General features: G+C 43.9%; 1 protein-coding gene across 8 annotated transcripts in view; it reads left to right on the top strand.

Moving 5' to 3' along the window:
- kifc3 (kinesin family member C3) overlaps positions 1-22175 on the top strand; it is a 78062-nt gene that overhangs the window by 23730 nt on the left and 32157 nt on the right. For 7 of the 8 annotated variants that reach the window (XM_072279351.1, XM_072279350.1, XM_072279355.1 and 4 more), the window contains 4 exons: positions 11116-11256; positions 13417-13608; positions 19671-19844; positions 21060-21207. In XM_072279351.1, coding sequence (XP_072135452.1) covers positions 11116-11256; positions 13417-13608; positions 19671-19844; positions 21060-21207 — 655 coding nt within the window. Of the gene's footprint in view, positions 1-10351; positions 10524-11115; positions 11257-13416; positions 13609-19670; positions 19845-21059; positions 21208-22175 lie in introns of all 8 variants that reach the window. The other variant, XM_072279353.1, reaches the window with a different exon arrangement.

Genomic DNA, 22175 nt, shown 5'->3' on the forward strand with positions numbered 1-22175 from the left:
AGGGCGGATGGTGTTGAATGCACTGGAGAAGTCAAAAAACATGACCCTTGCAGTGCTCGCTGGCTTGTCCAGGTGGGCGTAGACACGGTTCAGCAGGTAGACGATGGCATCCTCAACTCTTAGTCGGGGCTGGTAGGCGAACTGGAGGGGATCTAAGTGTGGCCTAACCATAGGCCGGAGCAGCTCCAGAACAAGTCTGTCCAGGGTCTTCATGATGTGGGAGGTCAAAGCCACCGGTCTGTAGCCATTGAGGCCACTGGGGCGCAGCGTCTTCGGCACAGGGACAAGGCAGGATGTCTTCCACAGCACAGGAACCCTCTGGAGACCGAGTAGATCCTCCCTACCATCCACTGGGGTTATTTATCAGGAACGCTGTGAACCCAAGGGCCTTAGTATAATGAAGGATTCCACCCATCTATCCAGCATCCTCTTTGACTTTCTACCATCAGGCCCAAGGCTCCGATGCACAAAGACGAGAACAGTCAGGGTGGGAAGCAGTTTCTTAAACCAGGCCATTAGGCTTCCGAACTCCCGAACTCCCTGCCATATCACATTCGAAGTGTCGCCAGATAGTTTGTGCTGTACCTTACAATATCTACGTGTGATTGACTTGTAGATTTAATTCTTGCTTTCCCAAGTTTTTGTGTGCTATATGTACTACTGTGCTTTACACCCTGGTCCAGAGAAACTTTGTCTTATTTGATGGTATACAGAAATATAGTTCAATGACAATAAACTTAACTTGACTATCCCCCTCCCTGCCATCAGTGTTATTCTCCATGGTTAACTGTGCCTTCAGCTCTCAGAGTGTCAGTGGCAGCTGCTTGGTCTTAGGCGCAGGTCATCATGGTAGTACTGTGTATAGAAAGGGTAAGAGGAAGATGGTTCAAAATGTGTGTCAGGCAGAGAGCAGAGAAAGCCAATATCAGCAGTCTAAATGATTGCCACTGCAATAGCAAAGGGGATGGACAAGTAAAATAACATTGAGGAGTGATGGTTCCAAAATATTGGAGAATAAAAGGACAAGCAAAGTCAAATCTAGTTGTTAAGATGAAGGATGATTTTGCTCCTTGCCTCCTGTCTTTGTGATAAAATATGTTGTAGGCATCAGCCAGGTATTCACATAAATCTCTCAAAGTTCAGCTCAGTTGCATCCTCTTTGTGTATCAGATGTTGAGAACATCACAGTACAGGAACAGGGCCCATGGCTGTGTTTACCTTGATACCTAATGATCGATTATGAGATTTTTTTTCACTTTTTCTGTTCATGCTCCTCTCAGCAACTCCTTTAACATTCCAATGCCTAAGCAGTTTCCAAGCTACTAGCTTAACTGTCAGGGGGCTCCAACTAACCTTTGTGTTCTGCTAATATCAGTCATAATCTTGGTCAGATCCCACTTGGAGTACTGTGCTCACCTCACTACAGGAAGGATGTGGATACTATAGAGATGGTGCAGAGCAGATTTACAAGGATGTCGCCTGGTTTGGAGGACATACCTTATGAGAATAGGTTGAGTGAACTTGGCTTTTTCTCCTCGGAATGATGGAGGGTGAGAGGTGACGTGATAGAGGTGTATAGGGTGCTGAGAGGCATTGATCTTGTGGATAGTCAGAGGCTTTTTCCCAGGGCTGAAATAGCTAACACAAGGGCCACAGTTTTAAGGTGCTTGGAAATAGGTAGCAAGGGGATGTCGGGTAAGTTTTTTACACAGAGAGTGGTGGGTGCGTGGAATGCACTGCCAGTGGTGGTGGTGGAAGCGGATACAATAGGTTCTTTTAAGAGCCTCTTAGATAGCTTAGAAAAATAGAGGGCTCTGCGCTAGGGAAATTCTAGGCAGTTTCTAGAGTAGGTTACATGGTTGGCACAACATTGTGGGCCGAAGGGCCTGTAATGTGCTGTAAGTTTCCATGTTCTATGATCAACTGTCCTTGAAAAGAAGATGAGTAATTAAGGGAATGGAGCGAAAGGTGATGCATAGGAGCAGAATTTGGCCATTAAGCCCCTTGAGTCTGCTCCGCTATTTCGTCATGACTCGTCCATTTCCCCCAACCCCATTCTTCCTGAAGCCTTTCACACCATGACTGATCAAGAATCTATCAACCTCCACCTTAAATATACCTAAAGACTTGGCTTTCATAGCCGCCTGTGGCAATTAATTCCACGATTCACTACCCTCTGGCTAAACAGCTCATCTCCATTCTAAATGGATATCCTTTTATTCTGAGGTTATGTCCTCTGGTCCTAGACTCCACCAAAGGAAGCATCCTCTCCATGCCCACTCTATCTAGACCTTTCAATAGGTTTCAATGAGAATTCCTTCACTCTTTCAGTGAACACAAGCCCAGAGCTATCAAATGATAAGCCTTTCATTCCCGGAATCATTTTTATGAACCTCCTTTGAACACTCTTCAATGTCAACACATCCTTTCTTAGATAAGAATCCCAAAACTGCTCACAATACTTCAAGTGAGACCTCACTAGTGCCTTATAAAGCCTCAGCATTACATCCTTGTTTTTATATTCTCATCCTCTTGAAATGAATGCTAACATTGCATTTTCCTTCCTCACCACAGACTCAACCTGCAAATTAATCTTTCAGGAATACTGCACAAGGACTCCCAAGTCCCATTGCACCTCTGATTTTTGAATTTTCTCACCATTTAGAAGATAGACTACACTTTTATTCTACCAAAGTGCATGACCATACACCTCCCGACACTGTATTCCATCTGCCATTTCTTGTCCGTTCTCCTAATCTATTTAGGTCCTTCATGTTTCCTCAACACTACCTGCCCATCCATCTAATTCATATTGACCACAAACTTGGCAACAAAGCCTTCAGTTCAATCATCCAAACCGTGAACTTGCAACGTAAAAATAAGTGGTCCTAATACTGACCCCTACAGAACGCCACTAGTCACTGACAGCCAATCAGAAAAGGCTCCCTTTATCGTCACCTTTTGCCTCTGCCAATCAGCCAATCCTCTATCCATGCTAGTATCGTTCCTGTAATACCATGGGCTCTTATCTTGTTAAGCAGCCTCGTGTGGTACATTGTCAAAGGCCTTCTGAAAATCAAAGTAAGCAACGTTCGCAGATTCTCCTTTGTCTATCCTGCTTGTTATTTCTCTAAGAATTCTAACAGATTTGTCAGGCAAGGTTTTCCCTTAAGAAACCATACTGACGTTGGCCTATTTTATCATGTGCCTTCAAGTACACAACACAGTCCTGGAGCCATTCTCACTGATCAATATGCACAACACAGTCCCTGGAGCCATTCTCACTGCTCTAACTGTACACAACACAGTCCCTGGAGCCATTCTCACTGCTGTAACTGTACACAACACAGTCCCCAGAGACATTCTCACTGCTCTCTGTAAACAACACAATCCCAGAGCCATTCTCACTGGTCAATATGCACAACACAGTCCCTGGAGCCATTCTCATTGATCCCTGTAAACAACACAGTCCCCGGAGCCATTCTCACTGATCTCTGTAAACAACACAGTCCCCGGAGCCATTCTCACTGCTCTAACTGTACACAACACAGTCTTGGAGCCATTCTCACTGCTCTCTGTGCACAACACAGTCCCCGGAGCCATTCTCACTGATCTAACTGTGCACAACACAGTCCTGGAGCCATTCTCACTGATCTCTGTAAACACAGTTCTGGAGCCATTTTCACTGCTGAAACTGTGCACAACACAGTCTTGGAGCCATTCTCACTGATCAATATGCACAACACAGTCCTGGAGCCATTCTCACTGATCTCTGTGCACAACACAGTCCCCGGAGCCATTCTCACTGATCTATATGCACACCACAGTCCCTGGAGCCATTCTCACTGCTCTGTGTACACAACACAGTCCTGGAGCCATTCTCACTGATCTATATGCACACCACAGTCCCTGGAGCCATTCTCACGGATCTCTGTAAACAACACAGTCCTGGAGCCATTCTCACTGCTCTCTGTACTCAACACAGTCCCCGGAGCCATTCTCACTGATCTATATGCACACCACAGTCCGTGGAGCCATTCTCACTGATCTATATGCACAACACAGTCCCTGGAGCCATTCTCACTGCTCTCTGTACTCAACACAGTCCCCGGAGCCATTCTCACTGATCTCTGTGCACACCACAGTCCCTGGAGCCGTTCTCACTGATCTCTGTACTCAACACAGTCCCCGGAGCCATTCTCACTGATCTCTGTGCCCAACACAGTCCCTGGAGCCATTCTCACTGCTCTCTGTACTCAACACAGTCCCCGGAGCCATTCTCACTGATCTCTGTGCACAACACAGTCCCCAGAGCCATTCTCACTGATCTCTGTGCACAACACTGTCCCTGGAGCCATTCTCACTGATCTATATGCACAACACAGTCCCGGAGCTATTCTCACTGCTTTGTGTACACAACACAGTCCTGGAGCCATTCTCACTGATCTCTGTGCACAACACAGTCCCTGGAGCCATTCTCACTGATCTCTGTGCACAACACAGTCCCTGGAGCCATTCTCACTGATCTCTGTAAACAACACAGTTCCCGGAGCGACTGCTCTGACTCTGTACTAACAGATGGAGAACGAACAATAAAGAGGAGGAAAATTCCTGTTGTTTGAGGAAGAAACTTGCCAGATACGTACCTCACCCAAGCCTGATGAGCCATAGACTCACCACTCCCAACACCTGGTTCACTCCAACAATAGCAATCCTCCTGTCCCTACCATATTTTTATTTGCCTTTTTCTAATAAATTGCTATTTGATTGGGGATCGGGAAAATGTCGAAGGCCCACAAACACTCCTTTATAAAACACACTCACGGATCTTTGTGTTATCTCCTCTCTCGTTCCTGCTTTAATTGGGCCGCCAGAAAAATGAAAAGTGAGAGGGCACCAGATTAACAACAGTGAGGAAAGTGACAGTGATGAAGTTGAACTGGAGAGGCAGGAAAATTAGTGACTAGAGAACAATATTATTAGCCAATGGATGCGAAGATGAGAGACAAGGCGCAATTGTTAAAGAGCAGCATGTAGAGATGACTCAAATGCAATAAGCTGGAAATGAGAAGGAGAGAGCAAAGTTTTAAAGGAACTTAGAGTTGTCCAAATGTTGAGACTTGAACAGACTTGTCTCCCATGCAATCTCTGATAGCCAATAAGCTGGTAGGAACAAGCACTGACTTGTGTTATCCACTTACTTTCAAAGTAAACTTATTATCAAAGGACATACCGTATATTTCACCATATAATAACTTGAGATGCATTTTCCTGTAGGCATTTACAGGAAAATACAATAGAATTTATGGTAAACTATACATAAATAAAGAGTAATAGCCAATGCCCTAAAGAAGACAAATTGCGCAATGAAAAATAAACAATATCGACAACATGAGTTATAGAATCCTTGAAAGTAAGTCTGTAGGTTGCTCAGAGTTGAGGTGAGTGAAGTTATTTGTCTTGTTTCAGGAGTCTGGTGGTTCTACGGTTATCAATCAATCTAAACACCAAAAAAACATTCTCAGGTCATAAAACTGGCTCCAACCACAAGTAGCAGTACCTTGTGCACAGGTACCTTGCACCTGTTTAGTAAGGGCCTCCTGAAATTAAGTAAGGCTTTCAGGTATTTATTAACATTTCTATTTTTAATATTATTCTTGAAGCCTTTTCTTTTACCTTTAATACAAAAGAGAACTACCAGAAATGTGGAAAACCCTGAAATAAAAACACTGTGCTGTAAATACTCAGTTGGTCAAGCGGCATCTGTGGGGAGAAAAGCAGAAGTTATTGTTTCACGTTGATGATCCTCTATCAGAAATTGAAGATGAGAGGAGAGGTGTTAAGATGCTAGAGAAGAATTAGTGGGAGGGCAAGACTGCAGGGAATGGCCATGAGATCGCTGAAGATGGTTGAGATTGTTCGATGAAAGGGTTGATGGTTAAAAGGAAAAGATGATGGTGAGGAGAATGTGAGCAGGAAAATAAAGGTCTGGGGAGGCTGTTGTTGAACTTGGTACTTTGATCAAAAAAAATATGATCGAAGTGTAGTGCTTTGCTTGGAGTCCAGGTGTTGGTGTTGATCTGGTCAGTATTGGTACCATGTCAGCTGTGGCTGCGATTGAAGTGTTCTAGAATTCTCAGCTCTTTCTATTTCAAGGGCCAAATTTGAGCTTCCCAGTTTGCCTGCCTCCCCTGCAATGAGACCTGGAATGAGATGAAGGTTGTAGCACAAGTGGGTGTGTGATTTATTGTGTGCCCTCTAGAAAGAAGTCTTGTTTTGCTGTTGCTCGTCCTACATTATGCTTCTAACTCTAATAAATTTTTGCCCGCTCTTTTGTGTGCATGTGGCCTTATGATTTCACCAGGTATTCTACAGCCTCATATTTTTCACGTTTTCTTGTATGTGGAAGATTATCTATCAAGTCTGTGATGCCTTTCAGAAGATTCGCATCAATCCCACTCTTTTGCACCTTGACGTTCCTCAGTTGTCCTGCCACTGACCTGCATGGGATAATTTACAGCAGGTACTTAGTCCACCAGCACAAGGGAGGAACCGGAGAAACCATAAGACATAGAAGCAGAGTTAGGACATTTGGCCCATTGAGCTTTCTCTGCCGTTCCATCATGGCTGATTTATTATCCTGCTCAATGCTGTTCTGCCTTCTCCCTGTAAACCTCGACACCCTTACTCTTCAAAACCCTATCAACCTCTGCTTTAAGTATACCAAAATGAATTGGCCTCCACAGCCATCTGTGACAATGAATTTCACAGATCCGCCACCCTCTTGCTAAAGGAATTCATCGTCCCTGTTCTGAAGGGGCACCCTTGTATTCTAAGGCTGTGCCGTCTGGTCCTAAACTGCCCTAGCGTAGGAAACATTCTCCCCACATCCACTCTATCTAGGCCTTTCACTATTTGATGAATTTTAATAATATCTGCCTCATTCTTCTAAACTCTAGTGAGAACAGACCCAGAGTCATCAAGCACTTCTCGTGTGTTAACCCTTTTGTTCCTGGGCTAATTCTTGCGAACCTCCTCTGGATCCTCTCCAATGCCAGCACACCCTTTTTTCATTAAGGGCCTCAAAACTGCTCACACTACTCCAAGTGTAGCCTGACCAGTGCCTTGTAAACCCACGTGGTTATTATGAAGAACATGGAAGCTTAGCAAAGAGAGTATTGGAGTTCTTCAAAGCTGGGCTGCTTGCTGGAGCTTCAGTTTTTTTTAAATGGAGGTGACAAAAGTGATTAATGTAACATTGCAGAAGGATGTGAAGGCTTTGGAGAGGGTGCCAAAATTCACCGGAATTAGAGATGAGAGGTTGGACAAACTTGAGATGCCTTTTCTAGTGTGTAAAGAGCAGGCTGAGTAGCAAGTAGATGGAAGTATATAAAATCGAGAAGCATAGATAGGGTAAATAATCTTCTTCTCAGGGTGGAACTGTCATACTAAAGGGCATAACTTTAATGTGAAAGGGGGAATGTTTAAAGAAGAAAATAAGGCAAGTTTTCTTTGCACAGAGTGACAGGTGCCTGGAACAAGCTCCCAGGACAAATGCTGGAAGCAATACAATAGCAAACTTTAGACAGGTACCTGAGCAGGCAGGGAATGAAAAGATGTGATTAGTTTAAATTGAATCATAGTTGCCACAGACATTACAGGATTGTTGAACCTAGTTGAATCCATTGGTGTCATTGTTGTTGAGCTGTAGTTACTGCCCTTGTGTTATCTCACTGCAGTCTGCTGTTGGTGGGAGATAAGAGACTTGGGAATGTTAAATGATTAGGCATGTTTTGATAAAGATGAATCCATTTCAGTCCAAAGTCCATAATTCAGAAAATATGTATTGCCTTTGACTTTCTATGGACCTCTTGCAAGAGTTTCTTTACTATTATACTGGGTTTCAGTGCAACTTCTTTATCTTCCCATACAAATGTTTGGAAGTTGTTTAAAAAGTCATTTGTTGGTAGTACTAAACTTTAGTGATTAGCTCTATGAATGTAATCTAAGTTATTCATTGTACCAAAATTTAGGTATTATTTGCAGTAGGAGATGCCCTTGAGGTTTTGGAGTGAGCACTAATGGCAGAAGCAGGAAATAACAGAAGGGTTAATACCTAAACACAAATAGTAAAGCCTCAAACCATCTGGTAGAGAGTGAATGGATGTCCACATTGTCCACAACTTTACTCTATATCTGCGTTTGGAGTATTCTTGTGGTTGGAGGTAGATGAGAGACAAGGGACAAGTGTGGACTCGTTTTCAAGGTGATCCGCAAACAGGTACATGCTTCTACCAAGGAGCAATAATAGGTTAAAATAATGGATTGTGAAATACTCAATTGGCTCTGTAAACTGGAATTCAATTCTGCCTCATTTAAAAAAAGTTACTCACCTAGTGTTGAATGGAAGGCATGTAGATTTTCAAATATTAGGATAATTAAGAGACGGGGGTTGTTACAGGAAATTGGTGGTAATGTAAAAGATCAGACAGGATGTATTGAATGTCAGAGCACATACAAGGAGATGCTAGTTCTCCTATTATCATTGAACAGTCAGCCCAAAAGGGCCTTGACAATTTGCATTTACCTTCAGTAATTCCGCTTTGAGCAGATGTTACCAATCAGATTTGGCACTGAGCCACGTTGGAAGTATTCAGACAGAAGATCAAAAGCTTGATCAAAGCTGTCCGTTTTAACAAGCATTTATAAGATTAGATATGAAGAACTCCAGGTGCTTCGAGCCTGGATAACTCTGTCAACGCAGTGTGAAGTGGGTAGGCAGGGGAAATTGGAAGAAGACAGAGATATTGAATAGTTGTTGGAGGAGACGGGAGAAGGGTGAGACTGTGCAAGTGTTTGAATCCATAATGAGAATTACAATATAGAGCTCATTGGAGACTGTTACTGGGGTGTAACAAGCATACAGGTGAAGGAATGGATTATAAATCCTGAGATGAGTTGAGAAACTTGCAGTGGTGATCTCAAACCATGTTCCACCCAAACATTATGCTCGTTTCCTATTGGAACAGGAGCTGAGATTAACAGTAATGTTGTGGCTTACTCAGTGTCTTGAAGATGAAAGAAAGCTTGCATTTGTTGCAGCAACTGCAGGTGGAGAGGCTGGGGGTTAACCTTGCGATAGACTGGCGTCCTATCCTGGGGGGGGGGGGGGGGGGGGAAGGTCTCGTACTCCCAGTCGCTTCGTGCCACAGAAACCGGCGTAAGCACCGGCCTGATGGGCCACAAGGCTCGGGACAGACTTTGACTCATTTAGGTTGGGGTTTTTGTGTAATTGGAAAAGCTTTTAAAGGGCATTTGTATGGAGGTCTGCCTATTTGTATGGGCGGCATGGTTAGGACAGCTGCTGTACAGCCCACCGATCGGGGTTTGACGTCTGCCACTGTCCGTAAGTTTGTACTCTCCCCGTGTGACCGTGTGGGTTTTCCCAGGTGCTTCAGCTTCCTCCCACGTTCCGAAGACATGCGGGTTCGGATTAGTAAATTGTGGGCGTGCGGCGTTGGTGTCAGAAGCGTGGCGACACTTGAGGGCTGCCCCCAGCACGGTTCTCCGACTGTGGCCATTGGTGTATTTCACTGTTTGAACGTTTCACTGTAGATGGGGCAAATAAGCAAATCTCTCTCTGCACACCCAAGCTGCAGAAGGAAATTTCTCAATGTGGTAAGGAGTTAACAGGTATTTGAATATAACTTGTTTGGTTGGGATTAAGACTGAATGCAAACACGATGAGTGCTGAAGCCATCTTGTGATCGGCTAGTGAAAAATACCTGTTTACAATTTAATGCACTGAACTATAAATGTTTTCTGTGCTGTCCTTTACAGTCCTTCCCACAACTTGCCTAATTTGTGTTGTTAGCAAGCTGAGGTGTTCCCTGCTCCTGAATCATTTTGGTTGGGGTAAAGAGAGGTGGAAGAAGCACTGTAACACAGTATTCTACAGTCAAACACTCCCCATCTGCTTCAGGATTTTCCACTCGTTTACCAGTTTATCATCCAGTAGAAGGTTGTCAGGCACAACGTTTGTAGTTGTGTTCTTATGTTTGCATTCTGAGGAAGGGTCCAACCCCAAAACTTTGAAATTTGTTTTCTGTAGATGTGTCCTGCACCATGCTTCCAGTGTTTTCTGATTGTTGTTCCAGACTTTGCAACAATTTTCTTTTGACTGTCGGGCGCGTGCAACAGCATGTTAAATTTATACACCAGTGACTCAAAGTCACTTCTGCATGGTTCTCAAACTTGTGGGGGTTCTTCAGAAATCCAAGTCCACATTGAGTCAGAATATTGGACCCGACTGTGGTCACGCCAAACAAACCTGCCACCTGTCTCTCGCCAGGTTGGGGGGGGACTCCTGTCTTTTCCAGTCCCGCAGAAGAATCCCCTCGAGTGACCCAAACAAACTCATCGAAATGATCAGCTGTCTGCAGGAGGACAAAGTGAGGCTGGAGGAGGATCTGAACACAGCTGAGTCCAAACAGCAGGGGCTGGGCGGCACTGCACAATCTCAGGTATTCTGGCACTGCATGCAAATGTTGAAAGACTTCAGTTCTTTAATGGTGGAGGACATCCATGCGTAGCCAAGTTCTGTTACTCATCCCTAATTGCCCTTGATTGCTTTTGAGGTATTGTCTTGGTCCTCTGCCACACCTGTGGCAAAGGCACTCCCAGGGAAGGGTTTCTGGGGAGAACGGTGATACATTTGCAGGTCTTGTTGGGCCTCCCTCATTTACCCTGACACACAGATAGTGGAGCGTGGGCTTTGGCCCAGTACTGACGGATGCGCATTTGGCTTTGGAGAGCATGCCCTTTACACCGTGCTTGTCTTGGTCTGTCTCAGTACTGGGTGATGATGCTGGGAAGTCAGGTGCCTCTGCTCACTGTATTGAATCCCAGCCTCCGTGGTCTCCACTGACAATTCCACCTTTTTGCCTCTTGAAAGCATGAGATGGTTGCATGTCTAATCCCCAGGCTCGTCTCAGGAAGTAAAGGTGCCCAGCCAGTTGAAGAAACTGAAGGAATTGTTCCAGGTAGCCAGCTGGACATGTGCTGTTCTGGTGCTTGTAGTAACCGTGACCAACTGTGCTTGCCTCTGTCCATCAGGGTACAACTGACCTGGAGAAACACTTAGAGATCTTGGTGCAGGAAAATGATCGACTGAAGCAGGAGCTAAGTGGCAGCCAGCTCCGGTTCCAGCAGCTGCGGTCCTCCCTCCCCCCCTGCACGGACTGTGAACACAGCAAGGTAAGCGAAAATGTGGAACACCACATCATGGGATGTCACACAGCACGTCTCAGCCAGTTTACTTTGGAGCGTGAGGGCAATGGTGTAACGGGAATGTTGCATGCATGCACAGATTTCTCAAGAACATTGTGTAAGAGATCAACCAGAAACCGGTCAGCTTCAGTGATGTTGATTAAGAGATCTGTTAGCTTGGATGCTGCGGAGGAGATCTTTAGACCTTTATTGGTGCTGTGAGCTGATTTGTATCTCACTGAGAGAGAAGGTGGAACATCTCATCTGAATCACGACGCTCCCTTAGTACTGATCAGTGGCTGAAACAGGACTTGAACTCATAGCTACTGGACTTGAGGTGCAGGTGCCAGCAATGAGTCACAGGTAATTCACTGGGGGTCAGGGCTAGTGCTGGCCTTCTCTTCAAACAGTTTGGATTAGTCTTAAAGTCTTAAAAAACTTTTTTTAAGTCTTAAAAGACTTAACTGTGCTTTTGCACCAGAACCACTTTCAGACTAGCCCTAAATAAGCACTGAAACCTGCTTATTTAACTGGGTTCTTATGTTTCATTTCATCGTTGCCCTTTGACGCGAGTGTAGTACACCACCTGTTTTAGTACAGGGTCTTCCACAGCATAGTTGGGTGTGGTGAGGAGAACTTGCAGAGGAATCAGTGTGATTTCAGCATGAAGCTGATCCTCTCCCCAGAACGAGGACGGGCAGGAGAGCTGGAGCGAGGCTCTTGTAGTGTTGACAGTGCGATTCTGGCTTGACACACAGGTCAGCCTGTGATGAGTGCCAGAACTGAAAGCAGCAGTTCATACACCACGACAATTTGATACTGTTCCCACTGAACCTCTGCATCATCTCCACTCTCCCATTGCCCAGATTCCTTTAGTAGCCATGCCTTTAAATCTACAGCCCTTGGAGATGGCTAATTCCAGAAGGATTTCTCTTCACTCTTTCTTAGATACCTTACTGCTTACAGCCTTTCACCAAGGTCAAGGGCAGTGTTCTCTGAACATTAGTTCCAACTAGCCTTCTGGGGAATCTCCTTAACTAGAGAATGAAGGCTTCAGTACCTTGGACTGAAATGGCTTTTCAAAATTGACTCATTAGTTAAATATTACCCTACGAAAGCAGAGGTAAAGGTCTGGGATGTCATGAAGGAACATAGTAAAGCATTAATCCAAAACCTGGCACTGCAGCCAAGTAAAATCTGAGAAGGATCCTCCCACGCCTAGTCCTTTCAATGAGTCGGCTCTTATTTCAAGCTGTTTTTACTTGATATTATCTGGTTGTTGGCAATTGTTTGTGGGCAGTGGCTGAAATTTTAAGCAGTCAGGAAAGACCTTCACCAGAGCTCGAGGGCTGGAGCTGGAAGGATAGGCAGTGACGTTTGTTCCCAGGAGCCTAGGAGGCTGAAGAGTAACCTTACAAAGGTATATACAATCACAAGGGACATAGATAGGATGCATAGCGAGTCGTTTTTTTTCCAACGATAGGGGAGTCTGAAGTAAGATGGCATGGGTTTAATGTGAGATTTAAAAGGGACTGGGGGGGGGGAACATTTTCACACAGAGGGTGTGGGTATCTGGAACAAGCCACCAGAAGAACCTGTAGGTGCCAGTACAATTATGATGTCTAAAAGACACTTAGGCAGATACATGGATAGAAAAAGTTTAGAGGCTCACAGGGCAAATGTGGGCAAATATGGACAAGCTCAGATGGACATTTTGATTGGATCATGGATGGATTCTGTTTTGTAACTTCAAAACAAAACCAGTCAAAAGATAAACATACAGCCGAGGTTAATGTGTCTGGACTACTTTATTTTACTTCAGTGAGGTGTGCACTTATAACATGGTGGCATGATGACGTATGCCATTCACATACTTTTACATTTAACCTGTGATGAATTAGATAGACAATGCTTAATCACTCAATATATTTACAGTATTACTCAATTATTACTGAAATATTAAATATGCAACAGGTTAGGCTAAAGGGTCTGTTTCTGTGCTCTGTGACTCAAAATCAGAATGGGCTTCATTTTCATCAGAGGATGAGCAGAGAAGAAAGGCAATCATGGATATTGATCAGGTTTGCAAGAAGGATTTTTTATGCTGCTGGATGATAAACAGATCCCATGTTCTCTTCCCTGTCATAGGAAAACTCTCGGTTACGGAAGCAAATGACAGTCTTACGGTTAGAGTTGCAAGAAAAGACCCAACTGCTGTCAGAGCTGGAACAGCACCTCAAAGATGTCCTTCAGGACAGAGCTGAGAAGGAAGAGAGGCTGAATAAGCGCATAAGGGACTGCCATCTAGCTCTGGCCAAGCAGTCCACACCAGGAGTAAAGGTAAAAATGATTGCACTGCCAACCAGCAAGGCAGTGTTGCAGAGCCATTAGGTTGATAGACTTACTTTATGCTACTAGATTGTTAGACCTGGATTAAAGGGAAAACTGAACATGCACCAAAGTCTTTACCTGAATTGTGGTTGTGCTCAGAGATGGGTGAAGGGAATTCTTGGGTCCAAGACTGAGTAGGTTGTATAAAATGGACTGAGATTTTCCCACTAATGGACACATCTTGACATCTACCCTTGTACTACTCAGGATCTTGTCTGCTTCAGTAAGAACTCCCTCATTCTAATCCACTCCATGTAATACAGATCTTTGTGATTCCTTTTTCCTTAACCAGATTTTTATAGAAAATGAACAATGGGTACAGGTATCGTTTATAACTGACGGCTCAATGACGAACTCCGCCATCATCATCAGGAATGATGCCTGAGTATGTCTAATCTGGTGGTATTTATACCCCCGTCATCCGTCCCTGATTGGTTAGTCCTCATCCAATCAGCTTTCCACTCTTCCACATTGTTTACAATTGAATTCCAGTTCTTGGAGTGAGACCTTCACCTTTTGTTAAAATTATTTTCCTCAATTTTATTTCAAAGTCAATCCTATGGCCATTTTGAATGCAGTGTTTTGCTGCCACCGATTTCTGCAGGTAACCCACGTGGATACACCTCCTGTGCTCCTTGATGTGGGTTTCCATCGTGTGTTCCACCCAGTCAGTCGATACACGCTGCTGTGCATTTGTAGGCAATCCTATTAGCACCAGCTGACCTGAGTCCCAGGGCATCTTTGACCCACATAAACTGTGATTTGATCCTCCTTACAAGTTTGTGGATGATATTAATCCGTTATTTCTTCAGGATCCTGGCGATCCTTCTAGAAACTGTGTAACGCGGAGCAGCATGTATCGGCCAGACAGGACGCATGGTGAAAACTTGCCTCAAGAAGCACAGGAAGTGTATCTGCTTGGGTTACCCGGAGAAATCGGTGGTAGCAGAACTTCGCACTTGCAATGGCCATAGGATTGACTTCGATAACACAAAACTACTGTGCCACATCAATAGCTTTTAGGACTGCCTGGTTAAGGAAGCCATTGAAATAAAACTAGAGGAAAATAATTTTAATGAAGACGAAGGCCTTGCTCTAAGTAAGAACTGGAATTCAATTGTAAACAAGATGGGAGAGCGGAAACTTAATTGGATGAAGACTAATCAATCAGGAGGGACAGACGACGGGGGTATAAATATCACTGGACTAGACGTGCCTAGGCATCATCCTTGATAGAGATAGCAGACTTTGTCATTGAAATGTCAGTTATAATCAATAACTGTACCTGGCTGGAAGCCGGAGAAGAGTTTATTCATCATATATGCTGGGAAAGCACCAGATCCTTTTTTCATATGAGGATCGATTTATGGCAGGTTTCGTTACATTGTTTCCCCAAAACCTATAGTGTGTTTCATTCCTTTGAAGTATACTCACCATATAAAAAGCAGCATTCATGTTTATGTGCAAAAAAAGTCCTTTAGGTAACAAAGGTTACTTTGGTGGAAATGACCAGGTAATCTATATAGAGATGCTGGTTGAACAGAAGTTGGCACATGCACAAAAGACGGCAACTTTGCTCTCCTGCGTATTTTTTTTTTAGTGTTGACTTAAAGGGAGACCTTGGTTTCATACAGTGTGCTCAGTGAGAAATTAACAGAGCAAACCCCTCAACTCTCACATACCTACCTCTTAGGTTAGTAATGAGGTACGTGTGTGTGTGTGTGTGTGTGTGTGTCTATATATATATATATATATATATATATATATATATACACACACACGTGTACATTCACAATATGTGCATATTTAATCTGTTATCCAAAAGTAGTGAGATTAGAGTTACCGGTTAAACCAGAAAAGTGCTGCTGGAGAGTCAGCAACCACCGTAGAAGGAAACGGACAGGAGGATCCAGTGATGTGGGAACCAGAGTGACGGGTGGCTAGTGGAGTGGTTGCGGGGAAAGTAGATGCTGCCTACGTACAAAGACACAAACCGCAACATTGAGCACGGTGGGACTAATGTTCTGAGTTGCGTCTATTTTATTCCAAGGAGTATTGTAAGGAAGGTAGACGAGCTTAGAGCACGGATCAGCATATGGAATTATGACATTATAGCCCTTAGTGAGACATGGTTGCAGGAAGTACAAGATTAGCATGTCCGTGTTCTGGCGTTCTGTTCTTTAGACACGATGGTGGGAGGTATTGAAGGGGCAGGGGTGCAATTACTTGTCAGAGAAAATGTCACTGCAGTGCCGAGACAGGGCAGACTTGGGGACTCCTCTACTGGGGTATATGGGTGGAACTGAGGAGTAAGAAAAGGATGACCACGTTAATGGTCATGGTCATGGTTAATATTATAAACCTTCCTAGACTCAGCAGGATTTAGAGGAACAAATTTGTAGAGGGATAACAGACTGTTTCCAGAAAAAAAAATGGTTGTGATAGCTGGTGATTTTAACTTTTCTCGTTGACTGGATCTCCAGTCAATATGGAAAGGACTGGATAGGGCAGAGTTTGTCAGATTTGCTCAGAAGAGTTTCCTTAATCAATACACTAGGAGTTCCAACTAGATGGTGCACGATACTGGATCTCCTATTAGGAATGAGACAGTGCAGGTGATGGAAGTGTGTGTGAGAACGCTTTACATCTAGTGATCGTAATTCTATTAGTTTCAAGGTTTTTGTGGAGAAGAATAGGATTAGCCCTCGGTTTGAGATTCTAAATTGAAGTAAGGCCAATTTTTTATGCTATCTGAAAGGATCTGGCAGGTGTGGATTGGGACAGTTGGTTTCTGGCAAAAGGATTGTTAGTGAGAGACCTTCAAACTGAAATATTGAGAGTACGGAGTTTATATGTTCCTGTGAGAATAAAAGGCAAGAATAACAGGTTCAGGGAACCTTGGCTTTTGAGGAATATTGAGGCTCTGGTTATGAAGAAGGAGGTGCACGGTAGGTATAGGCAGAAAGGACCAAGTGAGGAGTTCAGAAATGCAAGAGAACATTGAAGAGAAAAGTCAGGGGGTCTAAAAGGAAGCATGAGGTTGCTGTAGCAGACAAGGTGAAGAAGAATCCCAGGATTTCTGTATTAAGAGCAAAAGGATAGCAAGGGACAAAATTAGTCCTCTTGAAGATCAGGGTGGTTATCTGCAGTATGCTGAAAGAGATGGGGAAGATCTCTATGGGAAATCATTAGAACTGCAGCTGAACACCAGGTAAGCTATGGACCGTATCTGGATAGCAGAAGAGAAAGTGCTTGCTGTCTTGTGGTAAATCGGGGTGGATAAGTCTCCAGGGACTGACAAGCTGTTCTAGGAGGCTTGTGCAGAAATTGTAGGGAGCTTGGAAGAGGTATTTAAAACATCAGAAACCATGGGAGAGGTGCCAGAGGAGTGGAAGATAGCTATTGTTGTTCCATTATTCAAGAGAGACTCTAAGAATCAGCCAGGACACTATAGGCCAGTGAGATGAAGTCAGTAGTGGGTATATTATTGGAAGGTGTTTTTAGGGATGGAATATATAAATATTTGAATAAACAGAGCCTGATTAGGGATAGTCTACATGGTTCTGGCATTGGTATGTCATGTCTAGCCAATCTTAGAGTTTCTGAATGAGGTTACCAAGAAGGTTGATGAAGGGAAAGTAGTGTAAAGTTCCACATGGGAGGTTGGTCCAGAAGAGGTAGTAAATTGGATTCAATATTGATTTAGAGGGAGAAGCCAGAGAGTGCTAGTAGACATTTGGCTCTTTAGACTGGTGGTGTATCACAGAGATCAATGCTGGGTCTGTTGTTTATCATGTATGTTAATGATTTGGATAATGTGGTAAACTAAATCAGCAGATTTGTAGATGATACAAAGTTTGGGGGCGTAGTGGACAGCAAGGAAGGATGTCAAAGCTTGCAGCGAGACCTGGACCAGCTGGAAAACTGGGCCGTAAAATGGCCAAGTGTGAGATGTTACACTTTGGGAGGCAAACCAGGGTAGGATTTGCAATAAACAGTAGGGTACTGATGAGTGCGGTAGAATGGAGGCATCTGTGAATATAGGCCCATAATTCCTTGAGAGTGGCATCACAGGTAGATAGGGTCACAAAGAAAATTTTGGAACATTGGCCTTCATAGATCAGAGTACTGAGTACAGGAGTTGTGATGTTAAGTTGAAGCTGGATAGGACATCAGTGAGGCCAAATTTGGAGCATTGTGTGCAGTTCTGGTCACCTACGTGCAGGAAAGGTATCAATAACCTTGATGGAGTGCAGAGAAAATTTACAAAGATATTGCCTGGACTTGAGAACCTGAGTTAAAGGGAAAGGTTGAATAGATTAGGATTTATTCCCTGGAGCGATTGAGAATGAGGGGAGATTTGAAAGAGGTATACTGAATGAAGGGTATAAATAGGATTACTGCAAGCAGGCCTTTTTCCACTGAAGTTGGGTGAAACTAGAACTAGAGGTGAAGGTTAAGGGTGAAAGCTGAAATGTGTAAGGGGAACCTGAGGGGGATCTTCACTCAGAGCATGGAATGAGCTGCCAGCGGAAGTGGTGGATGTGGGTTCGATTTCAACATTTAAGAGAAATTTAGACATGTATAGACGGGGGGGGGCGGATATGGAAGGCATGGGCCAGGTGCAGGTCAATGGTGCTAGGCAGAATAACAATTCAGTATGGACTAGATGGGCTGAAGGGCCTGTTTCTATGCTGTAGTATTCTATGACACTTGATATTTTTGGTTGAAATCGTCCATCCCAATTTGGTGGGCACAGAGGACCCCCCCCCCACCACCACAATTTGCAGAGTTTGGTGTCACTGGGTAAGTGTCTCATTTGACCTTTCAATGAGGACTGAGGGGAACCGAAAAATTGCCTAGACTTGAGTCAAGGCTTATGAGCCATCGAATTAACAGAATAATACGTTTTAAAATCTGAGAATAAATCTTTGCAGCCGTAAGGTGTTAATGCTTTTAAGCAGTACTCTCCCGAATCGCTTTGTCTTTGTTGTCCTCCTCCTCCCCAACCTCATTGTTAACTTTTCTGAAAGCTGTTGTTGTTTCTCCCAGCCGGTAATGTATTCTGACTGTAATCTAATCAGTGTATTTGATCCAGACTTGGATCAGTAAGTTAAAGGTATGTTTCCATCAGAAAATTCCTTCTCCATGTTCTTCCTCTTCCATACCAACTCCAACTTATAAGACAGTAGGACCATATGACGTAGGAGCCCATCAACTCTGCTCACCATTCCATCATGGCTGATTTATTATCCCTCTCAACCCAATTTCCTGCCTTCTCCTCGTCACCTTTGATGCCCTGACTAATTAAGAACCTATCAACCTGTGCTTTAAATGAATTGGCCTCCACAGCCACCTGTGGCAATGAATTCCAGAGACCTACCACCATCTGGCTAAGAAATTCCTCCTCATCTCTGTTCTAAAGGGACGGCCTTGTATTCTGATTCGGTCCTCTGGTCCCAGACTCTCCCACTACTGGAAACACCCTCTCCATGCCCACTCTATAAATCCCTTTCAATATTCAGTAGGTTTCAATGAGATTCTCCCTCATTCTTCTAAACTCAAGTGAGTACAGACCCAAAGCCATCAAACAGGCCTTGTATGTTGACCTTTTAATTCCCAGGATCATTCTTTTGACCCTCTCCAATGCCACTCATCCTTTCTTAGATATGGAGCCCAAAACTGCTTGGCTTTACATCCTTGCTTTTATATTCTAGTCCTCTTGAAATGAATGCCAACATTGCATTTCCCGTCCTTACTACCAGCTCAACCAGCAAGTTAACTTTTTGAGAGTCTCAATATTTTTCTGTTTGACAAGCAAGAAGGTACACTGCTTTAGATTTTTGTGACTTCAGCAGTTGGTGAGATTTATTTATGGCTGATGCCTTTTCGCGCTGCTGTGATTTCTGAGTAGTTGGCTAGGGTGGAGAGGTTTTAATTGATTCAAAACTGCTGATTATGGGTTTGGTGAATTTAAAATTTAATTAACCTTATTGTTAAATCATGCCTAGTATATGACCAAAAAAATGGAAGTTGAATCATCGAGGATGAAGCAGGACTTAGAAGAAGCTCAGTCAAGGAATCATTATCTTCAGGAACAGATTAGTATTCAGAGGCAACTGCTGACAGAGCAAGAACAACAGCTTCAAGACTCTTGGCAAACATCAGCCCAGCTTCAAGCTCAGGCAAGTCTAGGCGCTCCTCCCTATTAACATAGAAACATAGAAAATAGGTGCAGGAGTAGGCTATTCAGCCCTTCGAGCCTGCACCGCCATTCAGTATGATCATGGCTGATCATCCAACTCAGAACCCTGTACCAGCCTTCCCCCCCATACCCCCTGATCCCTTTAGCCACAAGGGCCATATCTAACTCCCTCTTAAATATAGCCAATGAACTGGCCTCAACTGTTTCCTGTGGCAGAGAATTCCACAGATTCACCATTCTCTGTGTGAAGAAGTTTTTTCTAATCTCGGTCCTAAAAGGCTTCCCCTTTATCCTCAAACTGTGAGCCCTCGTTCTGGACTTCCCCAACATCGGGAACAATCTTCCTGCATCTAGCCTGTCCAATCCCTTTAGGATTTTATATATTTCAATAAGATCCCCCCTCAATCTTCTAAATTCCAACGAGTATAAACCTAGTCGATCCAGTCTTTCATCATATGAAAGTCCTGCCATCCCAGGAGTCAATCTGGTGAACCTTCTTTGTACTCCTTCTATGGCAAGGATGTCTTTCCACAGATTAGGGGACCAAAACTGCACACAATACTCCAGGTGTGGTCTCACCAAGGCCTTGTACAACTGCAGTAGTACCTCCCTGCTCCTGTACTCGAATCCTCTTGCTATGAATGCCAGCCTACCATTCGACTTTTTCACTGCCTGCTGTACCTGCATGCCCACTTTCAATGACTGGTGTATAATGACACCCAGGTCTCGTTGCACCTCCTCTTTTCCTAATCGGCCACCATCCAGATAATAATCTGTTTTCCTGTTTTTGCCACCAAAGTGGATAACCTCACATTTATCCACATTAAATTGCATCTGCCATGAATTTGCCCACTCACCTAACCTATCCAAGTCACCTTGCATCCTCTTAGCATCCTCCTCGCAGCAAACACTGCCGCCCAGCTTCGTGTCATCCGCAAACTTGGAGATGCTGCATTTAATTTCCTCATCTAAGTCATTAATATATATTGTAAACATCTGGGGTCCCAGCACTGAGCCTTGCGGTATTGTTAATAGAATTCCGTGTCTGCTTGTTGCCAACAGTTACTAACATTGACAATACTAGGAAGATTAATGCAGTTGCATTAGATCGATTAGCTGAAACCACTTATGATTTGTATTGCCTAAGAGGTTCCAGACCAAACTGACTGGCAGTAACACTTCCTGTCAACTGCAGATCATGATGTACGAGGCAGAGCTCGAACAAGCACGAGGGGAGATGCTTGCAGCACTTCAGGCAATGGAAGATGAGAAGAACCAGGCCATTGAAGAGGTCTTCCAGCATGCACGCTCTGAAATGAAGACTGTGCATGATAATCTGAATGGTAGGTAACGCAGCAGAAGCAATAAGCACCCTTGGCATAAAGAATTTGCATTTAATAGGACCTTTGTGGAAGGTGCAGTTGGTTGAAGTTGAAGACAAGCTTACTGCTATTTGCGTAAGTACATGTGTGCCTCATTGCAAAGGAAGTCTGGGCAGCAGCAGCATCACAGACACATGGCATCATAAAAACTACATTCACAAGAGAAACATAAATTATATACAACTTTCACATTAGAGAGCTCAGTTAGAATAAAAATCAAAGTCCATTTTAGCACAAAGTGATCAAAATGTCTGTAGTTTTACTAAACTACAGATTAGGGTTGTGTCAGTTGGTTCAAGGACCAAATAGTTAAGGGAAGTATCTGTACTTGAACCTGATGGGGGGGACTTCAGGCTTCTGTACTTCCTGCACATGTGTAGCTGCAAAAAGATGGCATGGCCCAGGTGGTGGGGATCTTTAATGATGAATGTTACCTTGAGACAGTGAGTTAATAGAAAGAGGCAGAGGTGCTCAGAATGACTCACTTTAACCCAATGTTTACTGCCTTGTGGCAATTTGAGACTAACCAGGTGAAACCCGTGTGGTTGAGCCTGAACAGAGTGGACTTAGGATCATAGAGAATTACAGCACAGAAACAAGCCCTTCGGCCCATCTCGTCCATGCTAAAACCATCTAAACTGCCTACTCCCATCAACCTATATCAGGACCATAGCCCTCCATATCCCTACCATCTATGTACCTATCCAAACTTCCCTTAAACTTTGAAATCAAACTCACGTCCACCACTTTTGCTGACGGCTCATTCCACACTCTCATGACCCTCTGAGTGAAGGAGTTTCTCCTCACGTTTCTCTTAAACTTCTCACTGTTCACCCTTAACCCATGACCTCTGACTGTCGTTCCAGGAAAAAACCTGCTCGCATTTGCTTTGTCTATACCCCTCATAATTCTGTAACCTTTATCAAATA

This window comes from Mobula birostris, chromosome 15 (assembly GCF_030028105.1).
Source record: "Mobula birostris isolate sMobBir1 chromosome 15, sMobBir1.hap1, whole genome shotgun sequence".
Lineage (NCBI taxonomy): Eukaryota > Metazoa > Chordata > Chondrichthyes > Myliobatiformes > Myliobatidae > Mobula > Mobula birostris.